This window comes from Barbatula barbatula, assembly GCF_947034865.1.
Source record: "Barbatula barbatula genome assembly, chromosome: 18".
In the NCBI taxonomy this organism is placed as follows: Eukaryota; Metazoa; Chordata; class Actinopteri; order Cypriniformes; family Nemacheilidae; genus Barbatula; species Barbatula barbatula.
The window spans coordinates 6,932,798-6,946,609 of record NC_136781.1 but is presented as its reverse complement, the minus strand read 5'-3'; the positions used below and the strand labels follow the sequence as shown (position 1 = coordinate 6,946,609).

At 37.6% G+C, this 13,812-nt stretch overlaps 1 protein-coding gene across 1 annotated transcript; it reads left to right on the top strand.

Annotated features, from left to right (window-relative positions):
* Window positions 1-3,454: 3,454 nt before the first annotated feature.
* chrnb5b (cholinergic receptor, nicotinic, beta 5b) lies at window positions 3,455-13,224 on the top strand. Its single transcript, XM_079479267.1, has 6 exons — window positions 3,455-3,865; window positions 9,485-9,630; window positions 9,730-9,774; window positions 9,857-9,966; window positions 10,353-11,307; window positions 11,841-13,224. The coding sequence occupies exons 1-6, from the start codon at window positions 3,754-3,756 to the stop codon at window positions 11,985-11,987; spliced, it is 1,515 nt and encodes a 504-aa protein (XP_079335393.1). The 5' UTR covers window positions 3,455-3,753; the 3' UTR covers window positions 11,988-13,224.
* Window positions 13,225-13,812: the final 588 nt, after the last annotated feature.

Genomic DNA, 13,812 nt, shown 5'->3' with positions numbered 1-13,812 from the left:
TTTATATATATAGTGCTTTTTACAATTTTCATTGTTGCAAAACACAGGGCAAATATCAGACAAACTATAAATTCCTATATGCAATGTTAATAAAATAAAACTATACAATTCTAGCAGCCCAAAACTCCATTGGAGGAGAAAACAAACCTCAGAGGGAAACCAGGCCTAACCAGGGGATCCAGTTCCCCTCTGGCAAAAGCTACAAGCTTGACAGTGCTTACACAACAAGGTAAAATAAAAACAATTAGATTTAAAATTATCATTAATAATCTAATAGCGGCTGAGTCGCCACTTCCTTTGTCCAGCTCTATCGTCACAGCTTTCGTCAGTCTTCGTGCACTCTTTGATGCAACAAATGCATCAGTTGTTATTGGAAGTGTTCCTGGTTCCGGTGCAGCCAAAACTAGTGCGGCCAAAACCTTCTGAATATATATATATATATATATCATGATAGTGTAGTGTATGCAAGATTACATTTTTAATTTATTTTAAATTGACAGAGTGTGTTTGCCTCTCGGACAGTGCGGGGAAGACTGTACCAAAGTTTAGGCACTAGATAGGAAAAGGATCTGCCGCCTGCATTTGATTTTGAAATTCTAGGTATTACCAACTGACCGGATGCCTGAGAGTATAGTGCACGTGAAGGACTGAAATACAAGAGAAGTTTACTCAAGTAGTGGTAACCAGTGCAAGGTTGACAGAACCGGGCTAATATGCTCATACATTTTTGTACATGTAAGAACTCATTTTGGACCAGTTGGAGTTTTTGTAATGGGCCTAAAGGGCAACCACCTAATAGTGCATCACAGTAATCTAGTCTTGATGTCATAAAGGCATGAATTAGCTTCTCTTCATCTGATGGTGACAGCATGACGTAGTTTAGATATATTTTTAAGATGGAAAAATGCACATTTACAGGTGTTGGCGACCTGGTTCTCAGTACTACAGCTTTCCTTTAGCTCAGTGGTAAGAGCATTGTGTTAACGAAGCAAGGTTGTGCGTTCGATTCCACGGTATTGCAGATACCTATGTAAAATGTATAGGATAATGCCATGCAAGTCGCTTTGGATAAAAGCATCTGCCTAATGCCTAAATGTAAATGTATCGAGTAAGACGCCAAGATTTCTGGAGCAATACTAATTTTCAGCACAAAATTACTTATTGAGAAATTTAATTCTGCTGGACAGTATTTGGTCAGATGTCCACAAGATGGCGGTGTAAAACAAAGTGTCGCATCAAACCTGACAGACTTTTGAAGTGGCTTCTTTACAAAACGACATAATGTCCCTTTATTCTTTTCACTGCATTTTATTTTTAGATACCTTTTTTGTGGCCTGCATAATTTGCTCTGGTAATCTTTCAAATGAAGGTCATATTTCGCATGCTATCTTATTATTTGTGTTAGATATCTGGTTCCAGTAGGCCAATTGTTTTTTTGTTACGTGTTTTGTATACATCATTTTTAAGTATGAATGGTTTTCTCTGATGGGTGCAGTTGTTAAGGAGACAAAGAGTTTGACGCAAGAGACTTGTTCACAAGAGGACATCAGAAGAACTTGGAAGTGAGTGATATGTCAATATAGGTTGTTAAATGCACACACAGTTGTGTTCAAAATAATAGCTTGTAAAATATCTGCCATATAAAAATAATTTCTACTAAAAACAGACTGATCTTGTAAGTGATGTTGGACTGCTATTATTTTGAACATAACTGAATGTCACCAGAATGGTGAATGGTTTAGATCCTATTGCTCGTGGACGGGCTATTTCTATGCCTTGCCGTTCGAGTGTTTTTCCGGGGGAATTGCCCAGTAAAAGGAATAGCATCTCTGTTACGAAAAGGGATCCAGACTTTTCTAAACAAGTTGTGCTGGGGGAGTGTATCAAGCACAGAAATACTACGTCATATACGTCCAACTCGTTTTTTAACAAGTTGACCATGTTAACCATGTGAACCAGTGTAAATAAGTCAGAATGCATGACAAAGCATGTTATCCCGCCTTTAAAATCTGTAAACTTCAGTCCCACAACACCTTAAATGAATAAAAAATGGAACATAATGACTGGAAACGTTTTGTATTTAGCAAAGAAATTAGTGAATGTGTGTGTACATATGTAAGTTTGATTGTGATTGTGTAGTGTGGTCACTGTCTCACATTTAAGGTTTGTCACATGTTACTTATATAATAAATAAAAAAGATTTCTTATTAAATAAAACAGTAGCAGCTTAGACCAGCTGTAGTTTTTAGTTTATGATGACAATTTATTGATTTAGTAGAGTTTTATTTTTGGGTGAACTATCCCTTTAAAATGCGTCTGTGCATGTGTCGGGAAACATTATGTGAGATCCTCTTTCACTCAAACTAAATTAAATTAACAGCCATTTACCCAACACTACTGCTGTAACATTTGGGTATGGTTGAGTGTTTGAACATAGGATGCATGTATAGTAATGTATGAGTATGCATAGATGTCTCTGAGTTTAAACCCCTCTCTCTCCCTCTCTCTCTCTTTCTCTCTCTTTTTCTTTATTGCATGCATACTTTCTCATTGCTCATTTGATCTCTCGCACACATTAATTACGGCAATGCAAGGCAAGGTTTCTGCTTCACCTCAAGTGGCCACTGCTTTACTTTATTTTATGTGAAGTTATTCCCTTTTGTATTTCTATATGTGATGGAGTGTAAGGGATTCATTTGTGTGTGTCTTTGGGGTTTTTGTGCTTAATTAAGGTCATTAAAAGTTAATTGAGAAAACATTCTATTACTAGAAAAACATTTCTATCTTTTAAGTTCAGCTACTGAACTTTCTTTATAACTTGCACAAATTGCAGCAAACTTCAGAGTCTCTTCATTGTTAATAATTTTAAAGACAAAACGAATCGTTGATCAATAGAAGGTGTGTGGACATGAGAAAAGAACTGTGCATTTATTATGGAACACATATTTTCTAACTCCTCAATATTGTTGCATGACAGATGCGTTTATCCAAAGTTACTTCAAGTGAAACTCAAACTCTATGTTATGACTATGTATCTGAATGACATCTAAATCAAACCCCTGATCTTGATAGCCTATTGCTATTTATATTCCCATGCTCAGGAAAGTGACAAAGCAAACAACCAACTGAAATCTGTATTTATTACACTGTTTTTATTCTCCATTGTGCAGAACGCACAGACACTCTCCTCCCTCACGACGCACACCAATTGCCCATGCAAGACAGTTATTAACACTTATTTATACAAATGCAACTCAGCCAGCAATTACAAAACACAATACTCTCGTCATTTGCGCTTTGGTTATTTTTTTGAAAATATTGAATGTTCGGGAATGTCTAAACAAATTGCTCGGATATTTTTTAAAACACAGGATTTTAACTACTATGAGATTATATTATAACACGTTTTACTCAAGTAGACGGCTTGAGTGCGATCGCGAATGTCAAGTTTCCCAGTTCATGTGCCGTGCGCGCAAGAGAAAGGTCTCCCGAGAGCGCGCGAGTCAGTTCGTCTAGAGATGCGAAAAGCCCAATGTGCTCTATCATGACTCTCGTGTTTGTGGGTGATTATTATCATTGAAAGGGAACCGAAGAGCTCTTGCGGCGTTAAACTCGCTTATATTCAGACGAACCGAGCAAGTAAACCCGGATCTCCCGTTGCCATATGCTTGCTTTTGTTTTAATGAATCAGATACGTTGTCCTAAAGTCTATGGGGACCATGCATATGTAGAGGCCCCGGTCATCGGATCTGAATGCACGATCTTTACCTCTCAGTTCATTTAAGTGTTGACGGAGGGCATCGTAAAGGAGATATGGCAGCTCTGATGGCTTCAGGACTCTGTCTTGTAGCGCTCACTGTAACGGGTAAGTGTGCAATCTCAATTGTTGTACAGAAGATAGTTTAAAACCAAGTCTAATTGTGCTTTATTTACACCGTTTAATGTCTGCAACCACAGAGAACGAGTATTGAAATTAACCAACCTGATCTAATGGGTCTGATGAGAAATGCATTCTTGATTTAATCTGTTGGGGGACATTTAGCTGATCATGTAACGTTCAAAGCTTCACATACGGATCTGTTTTATTAACACTACAATTGTGAGCTGCCACACAATCTTCATTGTGTATTGTGCAGTTTACATTGTGCATAAGAATGAAAAAGAAAATCATTGACTTGATCAGACTCAGTTTATTGGAGGTAATCTACGCTGCATAATATACAATTGTGAAAGTATGATTTGTAAACATTTGGCATGGTCATATTCATGCTCTTATATTGAAGTATAAGGGCATGTTTAGGATTTACACTTTTTGAGTCTATATTGTGCATTCATGATGTGAGCTTGTGTGCACGTATGTTATAGTTCTTGAGGCATCGAAGCGGTCATATCCATGATAAGATCTTTTCCTCGGTGAGGCAGAGCTGCCCGGAGGATCTATCAAACACGTTTATGAATACACACAGAGGAGAGAAAAAAATGGACAACTTCATAGCAGCTTGTTGATGTGAATGCTTTTCCATTCACTTGCAAGGTTTTTGCAGCAGGTAAAAACCTGATGGCTAACCATATAGAAGAACACTTACATTTATTCATCTAGCAAACACTTTTATCCAAAGCAACTTATATAACATTTAAGATTTTGTCAATATTTAAAAAATGTTGACGTTTTGATAACTGTTGGTTAAAACAGCGGTAAATAGGTCAAATGAGAAATCATTCAACTGTTTTGGATTCTCTTGACTGATCGCTCTGTCATTACCAGTATTGATCATTGTTCACACTTATGATTTTATTTCTAAAGTATTTCCTCCTGTTGAACAGTTACACATGAGTAATAAAGTCATGATTCACATAATGAACGTTTGGCCAATGTTTTGGTCAATAAATGGAAATCCATCAATACTTGAATTACAAAAATATAATCAGTTAATGAAATATAATTTAAAGGGTTCCTTTTTTCATGTTTTCCTGATCCTGGTTGTGGTTTTTGTGTGTAGTATACTGTATATAAAAGCAACATTTGGCAAATATTTTACCATTACCTTTTATTTGACCTTAAACGCTCAATGAAGATTGTTCAATGAAGCCTCTTCCTCCGAAATACGCAATGGACTAGCTAACCCAGTGAAATACCCAATGGACTAGCTAATCCAGTGAAATACCCAATGGACTAGCTAACCCAGTGAAATACCCAATGGACTAGCTAACCCAGTGAAATACCCAATGGACTAGCTAACCCAGTGAAATACCCAATGGACTAGCTAACCCAGTGAAATACCCAATGGACTAGCTAACCCAGCGAAATACCCAATGGACTAGCTAACCCAGTGAAATACCCAATGGACTAGCTAACCCAGTGAAATACCCAATGGACTAGCTAACCCAGTGAAATGTGCAATGGACTAGCTAACCCAGTGAAATATGCAATGGACTAGCTAACCCAGTGTGTTACCATAACGGGTAGATTAGTTGCATGTGCTCCGGTATATTCTAAAGCTATAAACAGTAAAATAAATAATCAGTAACAATGGCTTTAGCCCAGTGGTTCTTAACCTGGGTTCGATCGAACCCCAGGGGTTCGGTGAGTCAGTCTCAGAGGTTCGGTGGAGGTCAAGACACACACCCAACTCATATGATTCGTGATGACACACCCCGATTGGCCATCATTGGCTGCAGGTGATCACGCAACATCGCTTGGCCTATCTGTGCTGCAGGGAATTTGGTGCGCCCAGTAGTCGACTTGTGACTGTCGTGATGGTATGTCGTGTGATTTCTTTCTTAATATTTTAATCCTTTCATACTAAATATGTCGAGCAAAAAAAGAATTTGGTCGGACGAATATGTACAATATGGATTCACGTGTATAATGGAACGTGATGGGAGTCAGCGTCCTAACTGCATGATTTGCAATGCCAAATTGAGCAATTCTAGTCTAGCACCAGCAAAACTAAGAGAACACTTCATTAAGCTGCATGAAGATGGAAAAATGTTTTAATGGTTTTGTTCTTTAAAACACAGTGATGTTGATGCACGGTTCATTTTGTGCACCAGTAAAATATATACCTATGTTTTGAATTTGAAAAAAATCATATTTTATTTTTGCAATTAAGAAGGGTTCGGTGAATGCGCATATGAAACTTGTGGGGTTCAGTACCTCCAACAAGGCTAAGAACCACTGCTTTAGCCTCATCAGTTCAACACACAAATTGATCACGTAATGGAGGCCTGCTAGTGTGTGAAACTGTGCATGTGTAAATGTAAATCCTTGTTCGAGACCGTGATTGTGATTTTATTTCATTCTAAGATGAGGACGCAATGCCCCTATCTGCGATAGCGGAGGGGCTTCTTGTTAGACCGGTTACAAGAACAGTAATAACAGTAGCGTCAGTTAAGATACAGAAATGGATAAAAAACAAGCAGATTGACCAGGGCCATTTGCAAATCCTTCAAAGGATTTAGAAGTGTTTTTAGAGGTAACGCACATTTACAGTAATTTACAAATGAGGTAAACAATAGTTTAAACAACAAAATGCTTAAGTGCAGTAAAATCTGGTCTCATATAGCCAAGCACAGTAAACAAAGCTAAGTCTTTTTTATAGAAAGAGTAGTTCCCTGGGGCGGAGGTAATTCAAATTCTCGGGCATCGTTACTTATGGATTACCAGGAAAAGAGAGCTGTAGTTCGTTTCAGCCGTTTGCTGTAGTCCTTAAAAAGCGATTTCTATTAAAGAGAATATCTCTCTTTGCAGTGATCTTTGGGTTTGTAACTTCGGGTTTTGTTTCTTTATACACAGACATCAACATTATACACTTTATATAAAAAAACGGATTTGCAAAATAGGAGCCCTTTAATGCATCGCGCAGGGACTTGTTGTGTTGCTTCATGATAAATTATAATTGTTTTAAATTAAATATTGCTGTAAAATATCTTAATTACTGTCAACAGTTTTACAGAATTGTACCATAAAATAGTCAATTTTAATCAATTTTCTTACTGTAATTGAAATCGGCAAACACTGTTAATTTAATGCTGAAGAAAATGCAAACGGAAAGATGCAATTTAGGGAAAAGCCTTGAGGGAAAAGAGCATGTGAAATCAAGAGAAAGAAAAGTTCGAGTTTAGGATGAAGTGAAGAAACTCCAGCACTGAAACTCCACCCCAATAGGCAGCTGTAAGGCTACAGCTATTGAATGTGTGTATATGTATGTGTAAGTTGTTTGATGCTGTAGAGCTTGACCGCAGATAGTGTAGCTTTTAATAATTTTGTTGTCAAATATTTATGCCACACTGATAACACTCATTTGCTGATACTCAGTGATTAAGCACTTCTCTTTAAAACAGTAAAGAGCTTTCATCTATGTAACTCAGACCTCACTTAGGTGGAAAATATTCACTTGTGTGTAAGTGTGTGTTAGAGTTAAACTAGCGCCTTGTGTGTTTGTGTTGGCACTGTCTGTTTGATGAGGCAGGTTTTATTTTAGTGCTGCTGAATTATTCAAAGGGGTTGAAGTGCATTGAGGTGGAAAAGCTTAGTGCATGCAACTGTTTGTGTGTGTCTGGGATGTCTGCTGTTTGTGTCTGCCAAACCATGGTTGGGAGAGTGTGCGTATGTGTGGTTGAAGCGTCTGTCCAGTGTTGGTTTTGTTTGCATGTTTACTCTTTGTCTACATTTTGATGGGCCTTGTATGAGTAAGCTTTTAGGTTTTCCTTAAATATTAGTCATCATTGTAGACAGAATTCGTCACATTAAATTGTGCTTTAATTCTTAAATTGTGCTTACAGTGTGTATTTTGAAATTGACGTGAGATTTCCACTTTATTGCCTATTTTTCAATGTCAATTCGCAGCTGAATTGAATTCTGATGTATGTATCCACATGAGGAGTGTGTGTAGTGTTCATTCATGGACATGCTCACTAAACTTTCATTATTGGAATTACTCTCAGACAGTGCTTTCATATGCTGTAATATGAGAGCTTTTGAGAAAGGGGATGTGTGCTGATGGGGCAGTGATGGGCTGAACTGCTGACTCATCCTTGCCATTAAATAATGATCATACCCTCAGGGTTTGTTGAGGGATTCGGCATAAGGCTCATTTGACCCTCAGCATACTGTCTGTGGGTCATGATGATTGGTGCTTTCATGCATCTTGTTTTACGGATGAATGGGGCTGTTTATATAACTGTCTGGATTCATGATAATGGATGTTAATTCCTTAAGAAGCATAATGAAAGTTGACATGAAACGTCAACATGCATTTTTAGAGAATTAGATTAAGATTGTTATTGCATGTAGGTTTTTGTGATTCATTTTGTATAGCCCCACACAAAATACTGTAGTATACATACAGACTACTTCTTACTGCATAGTAAACTGTAGTAAATTGTAGCATATTATAAGAATTACTACTGTTGATTAATGTATAGTATATTATTCTCTAGCATTAACTTAAATATTTTATTGTATTGCAATGCAATGCAATACAATAACATATTTAATACTTGTAAATAGGTAGTTGTACGATGTGTCTTAAGGTGTGATAGCAAAAAGTTTGAAAACTGTAGTAAATACGGTAGTATACATACTATATACTATTACTTACTGCAGTATTTACTATAGTAAACTGTAGTATATTGTTGCATATTATAATAATTGCTCTAATTTTGAAATGTATACTACATTATTCTGTAATAATATCTATAATAGATAAACTGTAATAAATACTGTTTAATAACAGTGGCTACAGTGGCACAACACATAAAAAACAACAATTAAGTAATAATAATTCAAGAAAATTAGTTTTGTGCTACCTCTGCCTGTGAGCATATTTAATTTTAAGTCTCATGTTTCAGCTAAACTTATTGAGCTGTTAGTCAGATGCAGTATGTCTCAGTGAGCGCAGAGAGACTCTCAGGCCGGGTGATTGTGTGATGAATGCTGACTGCTGCCTCAGTCCTTCCCCTGTCAACTTAAATCTGGTTGTCTCTGTGCTCCTTGTCCCCACATTCCACTTCTTGTTAACACCATGATGTCATTTGTCCTGACTTCCTGTCCCTTCGAGAGAGTAGCATAGAAACACCACTAGAGTTTTTAGCTCCCTCTCGGAGTACTTCTCTTATACCGGAACTTGTTTTTCCGTCTTTGTTTGGTTTAGCATAAATGATTATTGCAATACTTTTGCAAACAACTATTACAGAGTATTATATCACCTTACATAATGTGTTCTTTACCTATACATGAAAATGGTATTACTGGGGTTTTCAGAGACTCTTCTAAATGTCAGTTCACATAAACACAACTTTTTGGTTTTGTTATTCATGTTTTTACCACATCTTGGTATCTTTTTTCCATCCACATTTAAAATGTGTTGATGGTATATAGTTCACATCGCATAAATCCAGTCCATATTTTAAATAAACATCTATTCAAATTTGAATCTATCTCTACTAAAATATGGTCTATTCAATAATGTTTGTTTTTCAGCTGTATGGTGTGCAGAGGTGGAAGAGCGGTTGGTGAACTACCTACTCTCCCCTGATCGATACAACAAGCTGATCCGGCCAGCAGTCAACAAGAGCCAGCAGGTCACCATTGCAATCCAAGTGTCACTTGCCCAGCTTATCAGCGTGGTCAGTATTTTGCACTGAAAGATGCATGGAATATTGTATATATGAAAGTGCTTGATCTTGCTAAGCTCGTACGTGACTAAATTGATGTTTGCATTTCAGAATGAGAGGGAGCAGATTATGACCACAAATTGTTGGCTCACTCAGGTATGATTTGTGGAACTTGTGGGGTTGGATTGCATTTTGCTCTACGAAGCTGCTTTCTGAAGTGTGTGTATGATTTTTGCAGGTATGGAATGATTACCGGTTGATGTGGGATCCAGAGGAGTATGAAGGAATCAGGAAAGTTCGTCTTCCCTCGCAGCATATATGGCTGCCTGACATTGTACTGTACAACAAGTAAGTTTTAATCAGATACTGGTATTTTATTTCTTTTGTGTTAATAATATATTATCTTATATGATTAATATAGTATTTAAAGTATAAAATACCATAAGATTTTTGGTGTGGTTTATCCGTCAACTACCCAAATATGTTTTATGAAAAAGATTATACATTGTTGCTGAATTTTGGCAGGATTTGACCTTATCCAAGGACAGAGTTATTGTCTTAATCTTGGAAATGGCCGGAGAGACTGAGATTAAAATAGCTGTTTTTTTCACATAATGAGCTTCAACATTATCTGCTTTGACTTTCACCTTTGTTATTCTCTTTTTGGTGCACACAAGCAGAATATGATTATTTTCTCTTAATTCTAATGCAACAACGTGTCTGTCAATTTTTAGTGCTGACGGGACATACGAGGTGTCTTTCTATTCCAATGCGGTCATATCAAATAATGGTGAGGTTGCCTGGCTGCCACCAGCTATCTATAAGAGTGCCTGTAAAATTGAAGTGCGGGACTTTCCCTTCGACCAGCAAAACTGCACACTCAAGTTCCGCTCCTGGACTTATGATCACACAGAAATTGACCTAATTTTGTTGTCTGACTTTGCCAGCCGAGATGACTTCAAGCCAAGTGGAGAGTGGGATATTGTCTCCTTGCCTGGACGTAAAAACGAGGACCCTAATGACGTCACATATTTGGATATAACCTACGACTTTATCATCAGACGCAAACCGTTGTTCTACACCATAAACTTGATCATCCCCTGTGTTCTCATCACTTCACTGGCCATCTTGGTGTTTTACCTACCATCAGACTGTGGGGAGAAGATGACTCTGTGTATATCCGTTCTTCTGGCCTTAACTGTGTTCCTCTTACTGATATCCAAAATTGTACCCCCGACATCACTCGCCGTGCCCCTTATCGGAAAGTACTTGATGTTCACCATGGTGCTGGTGACTTTCTCAATAGTGACAAGCGTGTGCGTGCTAAATGTGCACCATCGATCCCCAAGCACGCACAATATGCCGAAATGGGTCAAATACTACTTCCTGGCCCAGTTGCCTGGCTTCCTTTTCATGCGGCGGCCAGGAGAGGCCAATAAACGCAAGAAATTTAGCAGGAAGCACCAGCATGGCTCCTTATCTGATCCACCAACAAAGCGGGAGGCAGATGAGACTGATTCCACCTTCTTTGTGAATGAAGATTCTACCAAGCACATTGGTTGGAGACCGAGTGAAAGCACAGAGTTTCGGAAGCGAAAGGCAGTGAAGTGCTCTGCAGATATGGAGGAGGCTGTGAAGGGCGTCAGATATATCGCTGACAAGATGAAGAGTGAGGATGATGATGAAGGGGTGAGGGCATTTACAATTCAGGTGTCACATAAATGTCTGCTAATTGAATTTTGATCTTGGAAAGTATATGTAGATGAGTCGTGCAGCTCAACAACGTGTTATAAATCTGTACAGTGTTAAAATGTTGTTTAATTGTATCCCATTTGAAAACATTTCCATTTGGTGACCCTCGTTGCACAGAAATTATATATGGTACCTCTAAATATAGGTTTAGATGTTTAGTTTTGTTCCTGTAAGATTGTGTAGAGTTTAACCTTAAACACGCAAAAAGGAAAATTCTGTTATCATTTACTCGCCCTCTGGCTGTTCCAAACCTGTATAAATCTCTTTGTCCTGCTGAACCATTCCTCCAAATATTTTCCTTTGTGTTTAGCAGACCAAAGAAATGTATACAGGTTTGGAACTAATGCAATAAAAATGGGGGGTGGAACAAAACTTTCCAGGACATGGCCCTCGCAGGGTTAGAATTTATTTGTTGTATCACAAATAAAGAAAAGATATGTATGTAATGTCTTTGTCTCTGTTTTTCACAGATAATCGAAGACTGGAAGTATGTGGCTATGGTGATCGACCGCCTGTTTCTGTGGATCTTTGTTTTAGTGTGTGTTACTGGAACCATTGGCATCTTTATGCAGCCACTCTTCAAGAGCTATAACACAGCCACCACTGATGATTTGTAGAGACACAGATACAGATCTCAATCCAACACACAACAACAGCACAAAATAGCCGTTTATTTTTGCTCCACATCCCCCAATACACAGTCTTATTTTTGACTTCATCTGACAACCCACTTATTCAACAATTGTAGCAGTTCGTAAAATCCATCACAGAACTTCAGACCTGAAACATTTTATATAGCACTATAGGCTCTGGGCACTAATCATTGAATCCCCTCTATGCATAATTCTTCCATGCTGGGTCAGAGCACAATACGGGGCACAGTCTGAACATTTAGCTGCCCCTAACATTGACCCAATGTCGAAACTGTCATTCATCCATAACATTTAGCCCTGGAGGCCATAGCACTCTGTAACATCTCGCTGAACAAAAATACCCAAAACCAAGAATGCCCCGAGCCATTTTGTAAAAGTCTGTCAAAAAGAGCAAGTAATTCTACTTTTGCAAAAAGCGTTTCTGCATTTAGTACAAATCTTAAAGGGATAGTTCACCCAAAAAATGTAATTCTGTCATGAGTTACTCACCCTCACCCAGTTGTTCCAAACCTGTATTAAATTCTTTGTTTGGTTGAACACAGAGAAAGATATTTGGAAAATGTTAGCTACTGAGATTTCTGAGGCACCACTGACTACCATAGTAGAAAAAATATTGTTAAATTGTGTTGTTCTGTTAAACACAAACTGAGATATTTTGAAGAATATAGGAATGCAAACAGTTCTAGGGCACCTTTGACCACCATTGTATTTTTTCCTACTATGGAAGTCAATGATACCCCAGAAATCTCAGTTGCTAACATTTTTCTAAATATCTTTCTTTGTGTTTAACAGAACAAAGTAATGTATTAAATTTTGGGGGAACTATCCCTTTAAGAACATACTAAATCTAGCTCACTAAATTAGTTATTCCAAGAAAGTCAGTAGCCTTGTGGCTGGAATGAAAATCTTACACCTTTACAAAGACACACTTAAATGTACTGTTCTTAAATACACATTTTGTCACAATTCATTTTTTCTCCCGGTTTTACTCTTAGGACTTAACTGTTCTTCTAATGCATTTTCATTATCATTTATTTTAAGTTCATATTCAGAGAATGGATTGATTTGGAGTTTTATGGCCTTTCTTTAAGGGATGTGCTTTTGTTGGAATAGCGGATGCGAGCGTAACATATTACTATCGTATTACTATATATTTGGTAAAATATTAAGAAAACAATTAAAACCATTCAAAATTATTCAGACATTTGTGTTTTAATTTATTCACATTTTGCTATTCGCAAATTTATGCAGAATGTGCAGCTGTTCTGCAGATGGCATCTCCTCAGCTTATAGTCTCAGTTTCACCAAGCACTGCGGTTTAGACTGCAGAGTGTATTTCACAGGATACTCAGAGAAGATTTAACTGTTTCTTCAAGTTTTAATTAATCATGACTGGGGCCCTTGTAACTTGACAGGTGGAGACGGTAAAGTCAGGGGAGTGTGCAAATGGAGGCGGAGATGTATTATTTAAAGAATGACTTTATGAATATTTAAGTCATTTTTTAGTCTCTCTGCTTCTCTTCTAGAGACAACAGATTATAGGCAGACACGCATGCCGTGTGCATGAAGGAAGCTGAGGGTCACATAATGTGAGTCAGAATCCTTCATAATCATAATGAATGCAATAACACCACTAGCAGAATATCATGACCTGATTGATTCCTTTCTTTGATATCATTCCATGCGATTCTATGATTCATGTGCATCATATGTGTACATGCATCTGTCAATTATATTTTTTAGAGATTTAGCTGATCATTTGATAAAGTTTATATGTGATGCAGTGAAG